Here is a 20,877-nt window from a genome sequence, read left to right on the forward strand (position 1 = left end):
TCAGGCATTACATGAATGAGCCATTTAGACGAGATAAAGCATTGCCTTCCCCAGGTGCTGCACTTTCCAGAAAAATGATGGAATGAACTTTATGTCTTGAAATCGTTAGTCAATATGCTTCGTATGACCTTAAGTTAGAGATTAGCCAATTTCATTTTTTTCTTACAGAGGGTCTTCAGAGACTGGATGAGTATCTTAATATACTCCTTTAATTTACTGGAAATAAATATCCAGTTTTCTTTTATTATACTACAAATCAATAGAAGATGGCGAATGTAAGGGTAATATTTATTGTAGGTTTTTATCACTAAGCAGATGTTTGTTTATAAATAGACTTACATTATGGTTTGGAAATTCTTTATTGTAGAAGTGTATTGATATATCTAATGTAATATCCTGTTCCTTCCAGGAGTTAGCAGTGGATGGAGGAGTTCAGTGTTGCTTAAAAAGCAGCAGTATTGCGGTGTGTGTGATTTTAAGCAATTGAGGTTTTATTTCAAGCCTTGAGGACAGGATTTTCAATGACACTCACCATTGGCAAACGTTGCATCACACTGATTTTAATGGGATCACATTTAGGTCAAGACTGAGAGCTTTCTAGAACTTCACCTTTAAATTTGCAAGAACGCTGTCTCTGGAGAGAGAGCCACCATAATTTTCTCCAGATTACTGCGAGCTGGTGAAACAAACTTTGGAAAAAAGAGGTTTTATGAAATAAAATAGTTTTATTTTTTAATCAAAATTAAGATATTCAAAGCTAACAGAAGGATACTGACAAAAATGCCATTGCATTGGAGACTCCATGAAATTTGTCTCCTTCACTGACATGGCTTTGCAGTACAAAGCTGTACTGTCAATGCAGTGAAGAGTTGCGTGGTTTTAGGAAGGATTAAAAAAAAGGAAAGGCTTTAAGAGAGCCATAATAAGAGAAATGAAGAAAGGTTCTGTCAATGAGAAATGTGAAGTGCTCTCTGGCTGGCCTGTCAAAAAGAGCTCAGCTTGATTTGCATCAAATGACTGTCTTAAGGGGAAGAAAATGATATTAAAGAGCCTCCTGTGGCCGTTTAAGGAAAAGATTATGGGAACTAAGAGTTCGAAGCTGCAGTCAGACGTATCTACATCAGGTAGTCTGTACCCACTGAAACACATTACCAGGGATTGGGGGGTAATCCTCAGTTCCTCTCATCTCCAGACAATGACATAATGTGTTTTTGTAAGATATCCTGTAAAAAAACATGAACTGTGCTTAAGTTAAACATTTTGGCCAAATCTGAAGTAATTAGATTAAATTTAATAAAATATAGGAGGTAAAACTAGATGATGTAACAGCAATTCTATGAATAAACCTAAGAGTTGATGATCTTTGTACAGATCTCTTCTTTTCTGAAAGTTTTACCATTTTATTTTTGTAGGCAGTCCTCTTTCTATAGTAACTTTGATTTTCAGAGATGAAAGCGAACAGTTCTGTATTTATTTTAAACTTGGTTTCTTAAGGCAAAAGCTATATTGAAGCACCTGTCCCTGTCTCTTTTTCAATCTATGAGACGTTTTATTTGATTTAATGGAGGTTTTTGATTTGGTTTGATAGAGTTTTGCGAGTCTCTAAGGCATTAATTTCCTGCTAGCCTCATGAAAATAGATAGCTGTGGAAAGGTAGGATATAGTATTAGTTTCCTGTCGAGGGAAAAGGCTCCAGTATTGTCTCATCCACAGATAGGTCCTAGGGAATATTAGTGGGAGGAGGGAAGGGAGAGGAAGAAGATCTGATGTGAATAGTGGAGTCCAGAGGTTTCAGTTGCATCTGTCCCTTACTGGGCACCAGAATATGCAGGTGTAAGAGAGAGAAAGCTGTCGGGAATTATGTGATCCTCTCAGGTCTAGGGAGAAATCTGTGTGATGTCTTTGCCTTGCTCCTCGTCTGTTGGGCGTTTGCTGGAAGTGCAGGAGCAACTGTTTGCAAACAGGCTGTATAAAGTTAGTTGTGCTTCTGCATGCCTCTAAACATTTTCAGTGAATTTTAGTTCATTAATATCTGTCTGTGCCTCTAGTCCCTTCCATTTGAGCTGATGTATCTTGGCTTCAGGGCTTCTCTCAACATAAACCTGCCAGTGTTCATCATGCATCCAGCAGGTTGTACCCGTCAGCAGGCCAAAGTCAGCCTCATCAAACTCACTGAGGAGAGGAAGCCACCTCAAGAAGCTTCCTTCCATCTGATATCTGTAATTAGCTTCCCGTTACAGCATTCTGATAAATGGTCCGTATGCCGGAGGAATCGTTACACAGCTGCAGTGAAATCTCTGTTAGTGCCTTAGCTGTGAACCATTTCTTTAAATCAAAAGTTTCTATCTTATACAGCCTAATTTTACTGACACTTTTCATAACTTTTGACTTGTTTTCACTTGTTCCATCTTTCTCTATGATGTAGTGGTCAGAAGAAGCATGTGCAGCACATCTTACCCAGCGGGATGGATACCAGGCTGCTACTCAAGGACAGCTGAAAGATCAGCTCTATCAAGAAATTATCCATTACTTTGACAAGGGCAAGGTAAATAGGGAAGAAAAAAGTCCTCCAAAGATGTTTCATTGCTTTTCTGTCTTATTTATAAGTTGACTAATAAACATTGTTTGCATCAAGTGACCTTCAGGGAGCTTTAAACTTGTTGTAAGTTTTATTATTTGGCGTGTTGTATGTAAACACACTGCCAGTATTTGAAGATAATAATACTAAAAAAAAATGTAGTAAAAAAAAAAAAAATCAATGGTACATTTATAACTGCTGTGTTAAGGGTAAACGTATGTGCATATGGTGCCACAGAGAAGATAAAAAAGAAGTGATGCATGTAATTTGCAGGACTTACATTTTCTGGCAATTGCAGTAGCTAATGCAGTCCTTCAGCTCCCCTTGGTTTTTCTTGTGTACACAAAAAAAAATCTGTCAGAGGATGGATGTCTGTGTGGTTCGTGCCATAGGAGGGTGGTGGAGAGAATGAGAATACTTCCCTGTCATTGCTTCTGGTTTTCTGAGATGGATTTGCATCGGACATTGCGTGGTGGGTGCAGGTATTACCTGTACGGAGCTGATGATTTTCAGCTCAATAGACAGATATAGGGACATATCAGAGCTGGGAAAGTGCATGCCTAAAATGTGTAAATACACAGGTGAAAATCTCTTCATTGGGATATTTGGGATACATAATCTTGTTTGTTTTTTTTTGTTTGTTTTGTTTTGTTTTTGTTTTTTGTTTTTTTGGAGTAGTTTGACACCAGTAGAGGTTTACTTATTTAAAAGCAATTTTTGTTGCATAAATGTAGCGCAGACAGGAATGTTATTTTCGGGGAAAGTTAGAGAATTATCCAGCGTGTTATGCAAGTAGGCTTTTAGCAGTCAGATCAGTGTTTTGATGGAAACTGCTTAAAAGGTCAAATTTTCCACCTTATCTTAATGCGATATTTAGAAGTTGTTAATAAGTGATGCTAAAAAATTGTAATTCTAGATTGTGATAGAGGCAGGCTCCGCGTGCGGCTGGGCCTTGTGAGTGGCTGGGCCTTTGTGCTTATGCAGTGAGTAGCATCCATTCCCACAGCGTGCTCCTGCTTCCCAGGAATTTCTACCAACCCTTTAGCAGCTGCTAAGGAGAACCTAGTTAGAATTAGGGTTGGATTTGATTTAAAACTCTATTTTAATATTACATTCCCCTCTGGAAAGGAAAAGGCAGAAGTCGCCTGTTTTTATTTTGTTATTTTACGTGTTTATGGGCTCGCAGTTTCTTTTTTATGGTGCTAGTATACAGTCCGTGGGAATTGTTCTCCCCAACACCAGGCCAATGCATTTCAGCTGCAAATTAAAAGCTGCAGCGTCCTTTACATCCACGTTGAAAACAGCCTGCCTTAAAGTTGTAGCCACCCAGTTCTGCCGACGGCTCTAATGAGCTGTTTATATAAACAGCAGGCAAAATACCTGCTGCTTGCTTTTCAGCCTGTTCCACGCTACACAGCACGGCATCCACGCTTGAGAGACCTTTGTCAGACTGAATAACCATACTTAATTTTTTCAGACTTTACAACCAGAAATGAAAGAAATAGCAGTGAAAATTCTCTGTCTACTCCTTTTCCTCACAGTTAAACAACTGAATCTTCATTATTTAAAATTTATCGGTGGAGTGTGATACTGAAGGGACCACTGTGATCACTTATTTCTTTGCATAGCTCAGGTCATAGGATTCCTGCTTAATTTACTTTTGCGAGCAGAGGATTCATTTTCACAGCACTCTCCTCATTTACAGACATTTCCTCTCTCATTTTCTGGTCACCCAAGTTGGGGATAAATTTTTGTATCATTCAACAAAAAGGAAAAAAAAAACAATATACGAGTATATGCTGAGAATATGAAAATCTTAAATAAATTTTCAAATGGAAGGTTGCCATGGTAGAATTAAGGTAATCCTCTCAATTGTGGTGTTACAACATTAGGTTAAATGAAGTTCTTACTTTTACCTATGCAGTTTGCAAGTTTAGTCCAGACTACTTTAATGGCCTAACTCCATGATCAATAACACCTCTGAAACAGTATTTATATAAAGTAACCAATTTTTTTATTTTTTTATTTGTTTAACCGTAATTGTGAGCTGTGCTTCTGCCTGGCAGTTTCCTCTGTGTTGATCCTACTACTTTGCTTTCTCTTCCCATGAAGTACAGAAGAGATGCCCGCAGAAGGTCCTTTTACCCCGGACAGCTGTAGAACTACTTCCAAGCTTTTACAGAAGCTCAGTATTTTGGTTTTAAAGTTGTGAGAACAGGCCTCTTTCACTCCAGCCTGCCAGGCTGACTTAAGAAGTAGCTGTGGTTAGAAGCACATAGTCTAGAGGAGATGGGGGAAAGGGATTTCTCAAAAGGCAATGCTTGGTTTTAAAAATTCGGCATTAGTTTGGAAAGGCTGATGTGTAGTTCAGCCTCTCAACAATCAAGATCCCATTCTCTTACCAGGGTAATTTCCCAAGGGGAAAGCACAAGGCACTTCTCAAGTGCAGAACACCCATGAAACTTGCTCCTTAAGTATTAACACTCAGGGTGAGGTGAATTCAGAGGAAGGCTTAATCTTCTGTATTCACCAGGCACAGAAACATACCACTTCTAGACCAGAAGTGCCTGAGAAATTCGTAATTTAATAGGACTGAATTGGAGCTTGCACTGAATGTCATTTGTCTGAGAACAAAATACTAGCCTTCGCCACAAGTATCCCTGTTATTTGTGGTTTGAGACACTTGTCATAGCACTCATTTTGATTTCTGTTTTTTAATAGATTAGCATGCTTGCTTTCTTATTTTTCTTTGACTTTTGGTCTTGAACACAGTCTTCTATAAAAATTCAGTATACCCTTAACTTTCAGTGATTAACGCTGTCAGGTACAGTTTCTGTTCTTCAACATCTTGGATTTCATTCCTTATCAGTAATACTTGTCATTACCAAGCCCCTTCTTTCCAAAAGGAAAAGTTGCTACTTTTTAAGTTTTCCTAGGACATATGTATATTTTTTCCTCTCTGCTGGTTTATTCTCCTTTACTGTTTTGCTCTTTCCAGTCTCATTTTCATCTCTCTTGGCTTTTGCCCTTAAAAGCTTTATCTTCACTCTTATCACGGCGGTCTAACCTATCCTTTGAACTGCTCTGAAGTGTTTGCTCTTTCTGTGTTTTCCTGAAGTCATGTAATTTTCAATAAAGCCCTTAATCCAGGGACTTTACTGAAAATTGCTAGGCTAGAGTATATCTCAGTGAGAAGGAGAATAGAGGCAGTAATAAAGGGAAGAGGGAAAAGGGTGAATTTTTTTCTGTGTGGAGTGGTTGATGTTAGTCAATGCTAATGTACTTCTGATGCCAAGAAATACTCCGTTGTCGTTGACAAAGATAAGATTTCATTTTTAAACAGGCTTATACGGTCTCTGTAGCCATAAAGGAAGCAGCAGCTTTCTTATCCCTGCACGGCAAAATGTACGAACTGCAACATGTTTCAGGTTTGCCAGTGGATGCCGCAGTCTATAAATCAGTAAATGTTTTCTACTGCTCCTTCATAAATTGAAAGTGTTGGTCCTGTAGAGAAAAAAAATAAATAAATGCACGCTGCTCACACTCATTTCCATTCCTCCACCCCTCCTGCCCCCTTACCACCTCAAAAAAAAAAAAAAAAAAAAAAGCTTTTGCTGTCTTACTGGAGCCAGAAAACACAAAGTATTTGAAACGTCCCAGTAAGTGCAATGCTTTGCCTTTAAATGTCTTTTTTCCAGTTCGTAGGATGGCAATGAATGCCTTTTTCCATCTAACTAGATAGCGGTGAAATTCACCTCTTCGCAAGAAGTCAGTGCAAGGCTTGTGTCCAGCTTGTACCCACTTCAGATCGATCGTAAACCCTTACAGAAAACTGTGAAGGAAAGGGCAGGCTTCACAGCAAAGACACATTGCAACCACGTTCCAAAGGAATACAGCAAGTTGTTCGAAAGAGTTACCAAAATGGATATATCTTAGACCTGTTGAATGCTACGCTAGCAATGGAGAAATGCTGTTTTAATACCGTATTTAAAATGTTAAACCTTCGTGGTGGTTACTTCATGCCATCTAAAATGTAAACAGTGTTGGGAATGTCCCTCATACTTGAGAATATTGCATGATAGCGTACTACATTATTTCATTTTTACTGATGTTTAGCTTAGCAGGAGCTAAGAAGTATATTAAGATCCTCCTTTGCTGCTGTTACAGAACCTCAAAAACTAAATTGGATGCTGGACAACAAACAATCTGGACTTCAAAAATAAATTAAATAGCTCCTTCTCCCGTAAGAAGATCTCCTCTTGAATCCTCAAAGTCTTTCCCGTAAAAATTTGCTGCATGTGTCTGCGCTACTTAATTTAGGCTATACACATTTTTCGTACACCTTTAGTATAAAAGAAGTATTTTCCTTCCACTATCGTAAACCTCTCTCTCTGGTGCACTATCCAGATAAATTGTTTCTTGCGTTAATGAGTTGCACATCATACAAATCCTGTGTAGTAGCTCCCTGTACAGCTCATTCCTCCAGAAGACCTGCCATGTCCTGGGCAAAGCTGGGAAAACTTCCAATGCAGGAAATCTGTGAGGCAGCAGATGGGGAGTTATTGACCTTCAGGAGTGTAGATTTCATTTATCAGAATCCTTTGCCACAGCCATGCTGCCCTCACCTGAATAAATTTGCTCTGTACAAAACAGAGACTTTTTTCAGAGGGTGTTTTAAATGCACAGTTCCTGCTGCTGCTGTGACGTTGAGAAAAATACTGGATTTAGTTTTATTTTCAGCAACATTGCAGGTATTGTAGTCCAGCTGCAGAAACAATGGGGAGAAAAGCCAGTGGTTAATTGACTCATGGACCTCGGGAGTTCAGGGCACTTGACATTTTACAAATTGAGTCTTCTAATACAACTCCTTGCCATTCCTTCGGAGGGTTGAGCTGGACAATTGGATTTCAGAATAGAGATGCTGGAGCAGAGTGGGGTTTTTAAGAGGCAGGAGCAACAAAAAGTAAGTCCTGTTCACTAAGACAAATTCCTTGGCTGGAGAGGTGCCAGTTCAGACACTGGCAAAAACTGAAAGAATCTTTTACCACAGCTGGGCAGTTTTAGCATGCATCTGCTGTGGAATAGAAAGAGAGTGGGTTTACCTCTTAGCTATACCGGAAAGCATTCCATTAAAATAATGTGACAAAAGAGGTGTCGTGTAACTAGTAAACTAACTTTTAAAGATTTTTTAGAGTAATTCCGGTAGTTTAAGTCAGAAACAAATGTTGTTCATAATGCCCATTTTGTTTCCTATTCATCTCTGCTTACACATAAGGAAATGGTTATTAAAATGGAAGAACACGAGGATTGTGAGACTGCTGCACATATGCTGGAGATAAACTATATCGTAATTAATTTGAGGATTCATTTTTTAGGCTCTCTGGTCTGTACCATTTATGAAACTCATTTCTCATGTTTGTGTTCAGTAATACAGACTCAGAGGGGTGTGATGGGGCTGGGGAGGCGCTTCCTGCTGAGCGCCATAGAAACACAGCCCCTGCTCTGGAGCGCTTGCAGTTTTGTCTGACAAGGATGGGTGGAAAAAAAAAAAAGACAAAAATAAGATAGGTGCAATTAGTTTTGCATGCAGCATTAGGACCAAACCAGGGCTTTCAGTTGCCAAATGTGCTTTGGAAATGCGTTGCAAGGTCTGTGCTTATTCAGGATTCATTAAAAGAACTGAATGAGGTTGTTTACAATGTTCATGTAAATCTAAAATTATTTAGACTTCCATTTATTTCAAATCTCATTCAGCTACAAAGCTGTTTGCCTGAGATGATCTATAAATATTTTCACAATAGGAAATAGAGTAGAAGTGCTTCAGTTTTGGAGAGTGACTGGTTGAATCTGGAGCAAGCAGAACCAAGGCAAGGACAATGATGGTAACACTTTTCTTTGAAGTGAAAACGTGCAGAAGTAGTTATGGATGACTGAAATAAGAAGACAGCAATCAGAATGAAGAAAGGTTAAGTGGTTTTGAAAGGTTTCACTTGCTGACTTACCTACCAACCAAATATTAGTTTAGTTTCTATAAATTGGTAGTGTGTTGCTCCTCTGAGTCAAAATTAGCCCAGTCTAGCATGTGAGATCGTACTCACTCCATTGTCTGTAAATATGCCTGTACTATTTAGCTCATGGTAATTTTTGTTTAGAGATAAAAATACGCTCTGTATCATCATTCTGCATTAGATATAAAGCAGGGATAAAAACATTGTGAGCTTGCCATTTGTAAAACTTGTGTTGCAGAGTGTAGGAACTGCCTCGTGATTTCCTGCAGATGTGGGTCCCTCATTATGGTGATTGTAATCAGTCATTCCAATGTGGCTTTCGTCTTCAAGGCACTTTACAAACATTAGGTAACTTGTGCTTATTCCAGTCCTCTTCCTTAGATAAACAATACTATGTAAGTTGTTGTAGAAATGACAAAAATCAGAGAAGGGGTTAAATATTGTGTGAATCGCAAGGCCGAGTTTATCACTGCTCAGTCCCTGCTTGCCCAGGCATCCCGTCTGAGGGAAGATGTCTGTTTTTTTTCTTTAGGATTCAAAAACTTCTTTCCAGACAACTTCTTGTGAGGATTCTGGCTCGTATTTCTCCTGTACTTTGAGCGCCTGCCATGTCCCATACCTGTTGTTCCTGTTACTACCTACAGCTTCCTTTCGAAGCTCCTTATCTCTGCTCTTCGGGCTGCTTCTTTCCATCCCTTCCCTCTCTTACCCTGCTGGGGCAGGTTTTCAGTCCAGCCTCTGGTTTGCAGGACACGTGCCTCCCTGTGAGAGTTGGCTCCTTCTTTTGCAGCGAGGGGCAGGGAGGAAGAGCAAACGTTGGGGCCTACTCCACGTCTCGCTTTTGCGGCAGCGGCCTGTTACTCCTGGTGGAAGACTTAGCTGAGCGTTCAGCCTGCCTGGTCTCCAAATTGCCACTTCCTAGGGGAAAAATAAATAAATAAATAAATAAATACACACACTGTATCTCCCAGTCTGGGGTTTGTGCCACAAGATCAGGAGGAGCTGCGGACGCCTGAGCCAGCACGCAGCAGGCGGTGCTGGCAGTGCGCAGCAGCTCCGTGCATCTTGTCCGTTTGCAGGGGTTTGCTCTTAGTTTTAAAGTCTCAGCATCTGTAGAACTAAGGCACTTTCAGGAAAAAGTTTTATATTTTTTTCTGAGTCTTCCTGAAATACTAATAAACACAATTTCAACTTGCAGATCAGGAGGCAAATAAAATTCACCAGTGTTTGTTTGGGGCTTTGAGCGATGGGAGGATTCCTTTCGTCGGTGTGTTTTGGGGTGGTTTTGGTTAACAGTGGTTTTGTGGGGGTAAGCCGTTTCTCCTTGGTGCGGTGAGTTAAAGCAGACAGGACAGATGCAGGAGTGTGTCCCGTGTGAAGGTTTCCCCAGCAGTGCCATGTCCCTCCTCTGTCCCCAGCACCCGGCTCCCGTCATCGCTGGGAGGTTGTGGGGCTCCCTCCGAAACTCTTCCTCCGGTGCGGCAGACGTCCTTGGGAGCAGTGGGAAGGAAACATTTCGGCCCTTTGGCTCAATCCTCTTTCATCCCACTGCACTGTGGAGCTGTGGCTGTCTCCATGTTTCAGCAGGGCAAGGAACATGTGGCCTGGTGCTGAGAGGAGCATAGGTGATGTGGACAGGGATGTAAATTAAGACAAAGGGTAATATGGGGCAGATTGATTTATAACTCGTTCCAATTCTCTTTTTTTTTTTTTTTTTTTATAAAGTGAGGTCAGCAGTGCCAGCCAAATTTCAACAGCAAGGCAGATTATCAGGTTTGATCTCAGGTATCCTGGTGTGCTAATTTAAGCATTTTGGGGGGGTTGAATGGTTCTTTACATTTACAGTAGAAAAAATTAAAAATACACATTTAAAAGCATCCTTGTTACTGCTCATTAAGATTGTTGGCTTCTGAAGAGCTGAAGGATATTGTTAAATTAGTTTGGGTCAGTTGAGGCGGTTGCTGAATTTCATGGTTGAAGAATAAGGGAAGGAAAAGAACCAATGGAAATATGACGAATAATTGTTCAAAGCAATATCTGCAAATTGCCTCTCCTGTCTAATATAGATTATAGATATTAGAGGGAGAGAGAGGTGATTATGAACTATAATCAGCCAACAACATTTCTCAGAAGCCCGAGGTTCTGGGTGGCTTTGTGGGCAGGCCATGTTTACTCATTACTGGGTATCTAGTTGGGCTAGCAGGAATCATTTTATTTCTGAAGTAATAGGAACATTTTACTTGATTTGCATTAAAGAGAGACATATGGGTAATGTTGTCACAGCTATTTGGTACGTCTGATGCACAGTGTTTTCGAGCATGTGACACAGTGCATTGTGTTGTGTTTTATTAAGATTTATTTTATTCCAATTTCCTTGCTTAACCAAGGTATGTAATTCAGGTTTTTTTGTTGTTTTGTGATTTATTTTTTTCCGACAGATGTGGGAAGAGGCCATTGCCTTGGGTAAAGAACTTGCAGAACAGTATGAAAATGAAATGTTTGATTATGAACAACTCAGTGAACTGCTGGTAGGTTTTTTAAATAACATAGACATATTTTCCAGAAGGTAATTTCTAAGTATTTAAAATAATATTGAAAATCTTTCTTGTCAAATGCCAAGATGGATGCCTGCTCTGGCTTTTTTAGACAAATGTTGATTATCTGGCTACTACTGGCCTGAAAAAGGCTTTTATTATTATTTTTTATCTGAAAGAGAAATGTTGCGGTCATGTTAAGCTGATTTATCTGTAGTATAAAAGGAAATTTGGAATTTAAATATAAATAGGAACATGAAAAAATCTCCTTTCTAGTTCAAGTGTCTTTCCACATTAACGTTCCTTTTTTTAGGTATGAATAATCCACAAGCATTCATGTCTACAGTCAGTTATTTTTGCCCTGACACTACCCATTCATTATGCCTGCACCATTTTTCTCATGCTCTTCTCCAACAAGATAAATGGCAGCTGTCACTTTCCCTCCTAACTTCCCAGCCATTTTCACAGGAGTTGGTAGACGTTTCCAGTTAGGTTCAGAAAATTCTTGATTTTCAGATTTTTGATACATTTTTCCTTTGCACTCAGCAGAGTACATTGTCCTTAATTTCTTTTAATTGTGTTTTGGTTTTATCCCAGTCTGCCTAAGGTGCCGTTGCACCCTCTCTCTCTGCTGACACCAGCCCTCAGTTTGAGACTGGCTAGGAGCCATCTCCCCAGGAGCATCTCCTGAGGACAAAAGAGTGAAGCCAAATACCACTCTTCTTAATTTTATGGTTGCTTCAGTCCTTTACGTGTTTTTCACTTTCGAGCAGTCCATCATTCTGTCCTCCAGCTCTCCAGAGATGAATTTGTTTCCATTTTTTCTGTGTTTCTGTGTCTTTTTAACTATTTTTAGTGCCAAGCTGATTGTAGTTGTCTGTCTAGCAGATCTGGAGCCTGTTTCTGCATGCTTTTTACTCCAGGGGCTAAAGGCTATAAGTAGAGAGCATTTCTTAGGCAGTGTCGTAGGCAAGACGTATCCTCCTCAGCCTGCTGCCTGCGCTGCTGTCCATGGGGCTGTATTTAACAGAAAATATTCTGCATAATATCAAAGGTAGAGATTGCTCCTGAGCTAGAAATGATTCTCTTGCATCAGGTACAATCATTCACCAGTAGATAACTACTCTGAGACCCTCGTTTTTAATTCTCTGTTTCCTTCCTTTATGCTTGCGCACAGGAACATGAACAGCTTTTGTCACGAAGGTGCCCACACTTTATCATACTTCATCTGTTTTTTGCAGCAGAAGTTTGAATTTGCACTTTGTACCTTGTAGCTGATGGTCAAAAACACTGAGTTACATGTCTTCTGCCATATCTCTCCCAGAGCAACCATGTCGTAGCTTACATTAAGGGACATAATTTCAGGAGAAGCAGTGATATAAACTGGGTATGGTTCTGTCTGCATAACGAAATGAAGTTTCCCTCCTCTTGTATTAGGGGAAATCCAGAACTGCCCACTTCTCAGGTCAAACAACTGAATTTATCTGCTATTTTTTTTAATAATTTCATCTGTTAGGAATTCATCCCTGATAGGGGAAAGATGAAAATTCAAGCTGCAGTATGAGTCACGTCTTGCATACCTGATAGGCATTTCTTATTGGTGCTACTGAATAACCTTAGCAAGCAAGTTTTGTGGTTTTGATTTTTTTTTTCTACAATAAAAATTAAAAGGGATTTTTTGTTTCCTTCTGTTATCCCTATTGTCTCTTTTGTTCAAGCAATATTAAATATTAGATTTTAAGACAATTCACAAATGACAAAATAGTTTTGCTACAGCTGAACTGAGAAGTATATGGCAGATCTGGGTCTTTGTAGTCTTCTTGCCATTTACTGTTATCTGTCATATGGGAGCAGTAAAAAACCTCTCTGAAAATCCAAATTCATTCTCTTATCAAAAGTAATAGAGTAAAAATAAGCTAATGAACAGATCGTCTAATGCTGCACATTTGTTATTATTTCATCATTTGAGATAAAGAAGGATTCCACTTGGAAAGCAGATGGTGTCTGACATGCATGTGTTTATTCCAAAAGTTATATTTTTCTTCAATTCTCAACCGTGTGCTTTCCATATGCAAATAAATAGTTGTAAATATGGAAAAGAAATAGTAGAAAAATGTAATGATTTGTAACATCTGAAAACTGAGAAGTCAGCACCATCAAGGACTAGCTTTAGCAGTGCGCACGTCACTATTTCGGTGTTTCAGCATCAGCAGTGTTGCAACCACAAATTCAGGTTGCCTTGATGACCTTCATCCAAATTCCATTATTAGTTGTGGAATAGGGAGATACAGCAAGATAAGCTTAAAAGCACTGGGTATGGGATCCTGTATCTCAAAATATTAAGCTGTATCTGATTTAAAAAAAAAAAATGAAGAAAAAGGGGCAAGTGAGACTTTTATGTGGTTAAGTTAGAGCTATATATAAAAGATTTATAGACAGTTTGCTTAAAGTTTAGTTCATTAACATTCCTCCTGTTTATTTTGCAGAGGAAGCAAGCCCAGTTCTATGAAAACATTGTGAAAGTGATAAGACCAAAACCAGATTATTTTGCTGTTGGATACTACGGCCAGGGATTTCCGACATTCATAAGAGTAAGTGTCCACCTTTTTCCACAGGCTGTAGCCTGGTTTCTTGATTCGGAAATTTCACTCTCTTGTGGTGACAGTACATTAGTGTATGTCAGCGTGTTATTTGCTGTCTACCTAATGTTGGCAGTTGTTTTTTAGCTCTATAAAACAATCATCAGTTCTTCATTCTCAATTTCCAATAGGGAATTGTAGAATTTTAGTAGAGAAGCTTTTTCTTCCAAAATACCCAGTAAGGTCTTAAGGGTTTGTATCACTGGTAATGAAGATTTATTACCCAATCCATAAATCGGGGTAAAAATCAGCACCACCAGAAACAGTGACATTTTTGCCTGACAGGTATTTGTACACAGCAGAAAAGCCAAACAGATGTGATTGTGTTTTCATGGGAGTGCATTTTCCAGCATAGTCAAGAAAATGAATTTGATATCAAAAGTGGGTGTGTGATACCTTTAAATGCAGTCTTTTATCATTAATTTTCATTAGCATAGTCAATTTACAACATACGTCACTTAGTTGGTGCTGGTGACGCAAGTCTAATAACATTTTAAGTTTTTTTCCACCGATGCCAGGATTGTTATGGAGTTGAACTAGCGTTTAAATAAGGATGGGGAGTTAACACATCTGAATTGCAACTCTGTCATGAGTATCTGGGCGCTGGCATTTGCCAGTCCGTGACATGGAAATAACACATTAGCTATTTAGCCGCTCCGCTGCTCATATCTATCTAAAGAGCTCAGGATTTTCAGTTCGGAGAGAGTCTGTCTCCAAACCCCTGCGGAATGCTTCCAGTAGATTTAAGGCGGTTCAAGAAACAGAAGAAAAAGATTACTTATGCTCCAGCGTAGACAGAGAGATGCAGTCGCAGGCCAGGGGCTGGTGGTAGGTTTCCTCCTGAAAATGCATGTTGAAGAGATGAGTTCCTAATTATAACTGCATGGTTCTGTGTCAACTCACTCCAAAGATGCCGTAGTAAATACCAGCAGCAAACCCAAGCCCATGCTGAAGCCTGGCTTACTAGGTAAATCCAATGAATTGTGATTAAGCTGGTTTTGTCAGCATTTGTGTGGTCAGCATTGTGTATTAAAGGTGCATGTAAAATACACACGTATGGTGCATTAAAAGTAAAGAAGTACAGGCTGATTTCATTAAAAGGTTGTCTTAGAGTGGTTCTTCCTCACAGAAATCTTAAGATTGGGTACCCAGACCAAAGCTTAAGAAGTATTTGGGGAAGGAAAAGGCTTTCAAAAATCCCAAGAAGTAAAACATTTACTTTGAGTAATCAGGTTGTCGTTTGGCAAAAGCCTCCTTTCCCACCGAATACCTAAAGATCTTGTGAAGAAATAAAAATTCTTGAATCGTCCCAAGAAGCTGTAGAAGCATGTGGCTTTTCGTGTGCCCTGGCTCTCTGTAATGCAGGTATGCTTGTACCATGTGTGCATCCTGCAAAGTGCCACAAATTATTGGTTCTTTGCAGCTGAAAGCAAGCTACCCCAGGCAGTTTCTGCCAGGCTGGGACTGAACTTTTCAGCATCCATTGTGTGCAGACCATCAAACAAACCTGGGAGATGAGCTCTTGTGCGTTAGCCCACTGCTTGGTCTCCAAATTACAGCTGGGCGACCTTTGCCAAAGTGACTCTGAGCTCCCAGGGAAGCGGCAGGCTCATCAGCACCCAGAGCTGCCCTGGGGCGTCTGCAGTGCCGTTCTGCAAGCTGGCACAGCCGTATGGTAGTGACAGACGCACGTGCATGGTGCTGCGCGAGCTGCTCTGGGTCCTGGATCAAGACTGATGCTAAGGAGATGTGATGTGGAAAAAACAAGAGCTACTGTGGTGTCGGGAGTACACGTAGAGTAATGTACGTTATAGCATCTTTTATCAAGTCTCAGGCAATAAAAACGTTTGCGGTACGTTAAGTAAGAAAAACGTTAATAAGAAATTTAAAAAATGTTTATTAGTCTCTTAGGTTTTACCAGACAAAAAGCATTCATTACCTGGGAAGAAGGAGTCACTATTAAGATTGACTGACCTGCGGAAAATGATTGAATCAATACTTTATGATATTCCTCTAGAGAAGGCTTGCATCAACAGGCGTCTCCAGAATGAGGAGTGTACAATAAAGTCGGGGATACCTTTGCAGAGGGGCTTGTGGCTATGAGGAAATTTGGTGTGCCCCAGGCAACACCCAGCAACTTGGGGCACGTTTCAGCGGTGCGGCAGTGGGGTGGTTAGTGTCAGCCCCTAGCTCCATGATGCGTGTACATGTGCAGCGAGCAGAGCGTGATTTTCCAGTCGAACACATTAAACTCCGCAGTCACAGGGATGCGATGCGGAGTTGTGTTACGCTGCTGTATGAATATTGGGCTGCTTTTTCTCTTCACAACTGAGTGATTGGTTTGTAAGCGCAAGAAAACACTTAGCATGCCTCACAAAAGGCATGCGAATTGGTCAGTGTGATAAACGAGCAATAAAATGCCGAAAATTTGCATATTAAGAGCCTTGCTGACTGAGACAATTCAAAATACAAGCTTGTTCTTCTATTGTGATTTTCCCTGTGAATTACAGGTATATATACACTTCTCTAGACATAGAGAGTATGCTTTGATCTACTCTGAGTGTCAAAAGGCAGCAGTGCAGAACTAAGCCCTGTTGGACAATTGTAAATTACTCTGGTTCTCTCCCCCTAGTTGTAACACCCTTCTCCTAGTCAGTGCTGAATAATTCTTTCACCAAGCGTTCATTCCGAAATGAGTAATGAGGTTAAGCACATTCAGATGTGTTATGCTCATACCAAAAATTCCTTCAGTGTGTTTGATCAGTTAACAATATGCAAGCTGCCTTTTACATCCTCCTTTAGAATTTAATGCGTAGGTTCAGTACATAAATGGAATGTATGAAGGATATCTGAATTTTCTTTATTATTAAAAGGAATACTGTATATATTTAATAATTTTAAAATTACTCCGTGTGCAGACAACTGTGCAATGGCAAAAATCTAATAGGCTAATGTGAAGTCTAGGTTGCCTCAGTCATTTTAAAAGAGGATTTTGGATCTTGCTACTAAAATGGCATTATTTTGTGTTTATATTTTCCTCTGCTACTCTTGCTCGCTTGCATCAGTATCTTTTAATAAATGTTTACCTATAAAAAATGTAATTCTGTAGTTTCCTGCCATTCCCCCATTAACTGTGGAAGATGGATGAGAAGAATTACAGAGGGAGATCTTGGATTTGATGGACATAATTTGTCTTGATACATTTTCAGTGGGCACTTATTTTATAGGTCCTTGCAATTATGTCTTTAGGTCCCATTGAATTCAGCGTGGTTTATACGTAAGCCTAAAAGTAAGCATATGCTTAAGGGTCTCAGTACTGAATTGAAGTTAAGGAAAGACATCTGTGCTTTATTGAATTGGTGTAAAATACTTGTAAACTCTCGATTATATCCTAATGTTAGGAATGTTACGTATCTCACTGACCAGTGCTCGAGTCAACGCTTCTGAGATCCTGGTTCGTTACTGGGAGCACTGGTCTAAGGATTTCACCTCTCGATTTGTTTCCAGAACAAAGTCTTCATTTACCGGGGAAAGGAGTACGAACGCCGTGAAGACTTTGAAGCAAGGTTATTAACTCAGTTTCCAAATGCAGAAAAAATGAAAACAACATCTCCACCAGGCGACGACATTAAAAACTCCTCTGGCCAGTGTATCCTTGGGTTGTGCAGCAGCTCCTGCAGATGGACTATCTGTGGGCAGTGTGAGCGGCCGGCTGTTGCTCTGTTGGTGTAACATGTTAATTCTGTTCTTTTACCCATGTTCCCATGGAAATGCCTGTTGTGCCTAATGGAAGTCCTCTTTTCAGTTCTTAACCCCTGTATTCAGATATCCAGTGCTTTACTGTAAAGCCGAAGCTTGATTTACCATCTAAATTTCACAGACCAGTGTCAGAACAAATCGTGAGGTGAGTTTTGGTCATATTTCCAAGCTTATCAGTCTCCTTTGTAACACTTAAACTAGTTCTTCCTGTTGTGTTATGAATATGTACATAGCCGAGGAGTGTAGTAAATGGGAGGGCATTTCATGGTTATTCTTAATATTAGCATAGATTCTGTCTAACCCACTGGAAAACAACGATGCTGTGTTTTATACTTACACGTAAGTCTTTTTCTAGTAGTGTTTAGCAGCAATTCCTAAACAGATAGCATTTGGTTTTGATCACGCTTTTCCCTTTCTTCAGTTTCTATAGGGTGAATGAAGTCCAGCGGTTTGAGTATTCACGGCCTGTTCGAAAAGGAGAGAAAAACCCAGACAATGAATTTGCGGTAAAAAAAATTATCTACTTTGGGGAGTTGGCTTGTTTATTTCCATCCATTTTGATAATTTGAAATATTCATTATGATTTGGTTATTTAAATATATGTTCTAGGCTTAAATGTGATTATTTCTCATAGAAGTTAAGTAATAAAAAAAAGTTCTATTTTAAACCAATAGAAATAACAGACAGAGGTGTATTAAGTTTGTTAAAAACTATTTTGAGACAGAAGCTTAAAATCGTTACACCTGATAAGATAGATGTCTCTTGCCAAAACTTGTCTTGATCTGAAGATGCTAGTCAGGCATCTTCTAAAAATGATCTTTTTGCAGCCATGCTTTTTTTTTTTTTTTTTTTTTTTTTTTTTTTTTACAAAACCATGTATTCCATCTAATGGTCAATAAAACTCCCTTTGAGCACAGCTTGTATTCATCAGGATGTTTAGAACAGGCTACACCAATTTGATTGCCCCTTTTTTATAGACACCAATTTATTCGCAGTTCTAGTAGATGCAGTTAATAATAAAGTAGTAGAAGCAGCAATTAAGAAATGATACATTAATTTATTATTTTAAGCAAAGAATGTCGTTTTCTGTAAGTAACGGGCTCTAATCTAATTTTTGTGCTCATAAATGCTGAGTATTTGGATCCCTACAACTAAGACTGAACATTCATCCAGAGACTACTTCAATGTCTCTAGCCTCTTTTGCTGGCTGCTTTATCAAAAATCGGTGATTTCATCATCTGTGTGGGTTTAGCTAAGTAGTAAGTAAGAAACCCTCCTTTTCTAAAGATGATGCTAGACCAGAGTGCCACAGTTTACAATACATGTTGAGTAGTCATAAAAATTCAAGTGTATCAAACTCACTCTGAAAGCTCCTCTTCTGTTAATGGAAGATGGAGGAAACAGTTCCATTTTTAAAAAGCCTCACATGTACTGGTATGTTTGGCATCGGTTAAGAACCAAATATGCACATGTGAAGGGAGACAGGTTAAATTAAAATATCCTTAATTTTAAACCGGTGAGGAGATGTTACAGTAAAGTCATTGAAGGTTTCAGCATGGTTGGATGAAATCACAGAACTGCACATTCAGGTTGGGACCTACAGGACCAGAGGGGACCTTGGAAGGGCTCGGGTCCGACCCTGCCCCATGCAGGGCCAGCTCCGGATCAGTCCCAGCAGCTAGGGGCTTTACCCCAGTGGCTCTTGAAACCTCCCAGGACAGGGAGTGCACAGCCTTTCTGGGGAACCTGTCCCTCTGCTCCACTGTCCTCCTGGGCAAGAGCTTTCCTTGCTCAAGGTGATGTGGTTTCATGGAGGATGGCCCTCAAACACCTTGGAAGGTATGCAGGAAAAATGACAGCATGGTCAGGTAGATGTTTAATATAATGTTCTCCTTTTGTTAAGAGAGCAGGGCTTTTTTTCTACTAAACCATGTATCAGTGTCACGGTGCCAAAGCAGCCACAAATCTGAATCAGTGCTGTTCCATCATCTCCCCAAGCAGACTCCATCTGAAATTTTCCTCTGGCTTCATAATGTCTGTCAGATGGCAGTTCCTTTGCCTGATGATGTTTTAAGGCTTTCTTTAGATAACAGCTATCAACCTGATAGTGTGGTTTGTGTTATATTTGCAGAATATGTGGATTGAGAGAACCATCTATGTGACAGCATACAAATTACCAGGGATTCTGAGGTGGTTTGAAGTCAAATCAGTTTTCATGGTAAGATCAATTTGGCTTTATTGAGATTACATAACAGAATGGGGCTCTTATGCAGCCAGGGAGAATTTATTTTTCTGTATGACCGTGCTTCTGTGAACAAGTAATCAATGTGACTGTATCTGACGTGATAAGACAAGGGGAACGTGCTTGCTGAGGATGCTGATTATTGACTAAGGGTGACTAAAGTAATACTTTTCCACTCCTGATACGAGGAAACACATGCCGAACCTTCCAGACCTTTAGGGCGAAGTCTGCTGAAGTACTTGAAGTACTTTTGTAAAGCATTCCAGCTTTCAGCAGGTGAGCCATTAAAGCCTGTGGCTTCAGCCAAGTGCCTAAATGAAGAGGGAAAAGAGGTGCTGTAGGAGAACTCTACTACATGGAAAGGAAACTAATTTGAATTTTGGAAATGAGAATTTGGGTATTTTTATTGTAATTTATTCAAAATATACCATAAGTTGAATGCATTGTGTGTGTCTGCATTTCTTCTGTACTTATCATTCACAATTAAAGATTGTTTTTGTTTCGTTTCCATAGTTAGCTAAAATATACCCTAGCAACCCCACAAAGTAACTCAAAAATAGGCATTTCTCTGCTCTATCATTTAGACTGTTTAGATAAGACGTATCCATTAAGTGCCTTAAAGATTAAATTATTCTTACGCAGCTGTAATTTTTAAGTAGCAATAAAAACATTGTTACTGCAGTTTTTAATTCTCTCTTGTGAAGCGTATTTTTAAAGGAAAAGAACAATTTGCATATGATTAATTAAAACCTTTTTCATTGCTCCATTGAGGTTATGTTGGACAGTTGTATTTAGATGAACAGAAGTAATGCAGAAAATTACTATGGTATCTATAGTAACAGAATATGAATGTGATGTTTGACAGTAATAGGCAACTGAATAAAACACATTGAATTTTTAATGAATTTTGTATTTTCAGTATAATCCTGATCGAGAAGATTGTGTTTATCTTCGTCATTGCAAAAAGTGTTGTTTATAAAAGCTGGCAAATCTGATGAAAGTCTCTTTTCCTTACAAGTTAAGAGCGCAGCCTAACAGGCCGCTTTGTGCAAGCAATTTGTATACATGCACCTTTAACGCCGTGCTTGTCATCGAAATGCGCATAAATCCTGAGAGA

The 20,877-nt window shown here is 39.4% G+C and overlaps 1 protein-coding gene across 2 annotated transcripts in view; it reads left to right on the plus strand.

The window, feature by feature from the left end:
* The window catches only part of DOCK1 (dedicator of cytokinesis 1), a 281,310-nt gene that overhangs the window by 225,064 nt on the left and 35,369 nt on the right, over nt 1-20,877 (plus strand). For both annotated transcript variants that reach the window (XM_080596602.1, XM_080596603.1), the window contains exons 38-44: nt 2,426-2,545; nt 11,025-11,114; nt 13,607-13,711; nt 17,267-17,408; nt 17,585-17,663; nt 17,940-18,024; nt 19,650-19,736. In XM_080596602.1, coding sequence (XP_080452728.1) covers nt 2,426-2,545; nt 11,025-11,114; nt 13,607-13,711; nt 17,267-17,408; nt 17,585-17,663; nt 17,940-18,024; nt 19,650-19,736 — 708 coding nt within the window. The remainder of the gene's footprint in view (nt 1-2,425; nt 2,546-11,024; nt 11,115-13,606; nt 13,712-17,266; nt 17,409-17,584; nt 17,664-17,939; nt 18,025-19,649; nt 19,737-20,877) is intronic.

Source organism: Anser brachyrhynchus (genome assembly GCF_964034855.1).
Source record: "Anser brachyrhynchus genome assembly, chromosome: 6".
Lineage (NCBI taxonomy): Eukaryota > Metazoa > Chordata > Aves > Anseriformes > Anatidae > Anser > Anser brachyrhynchus.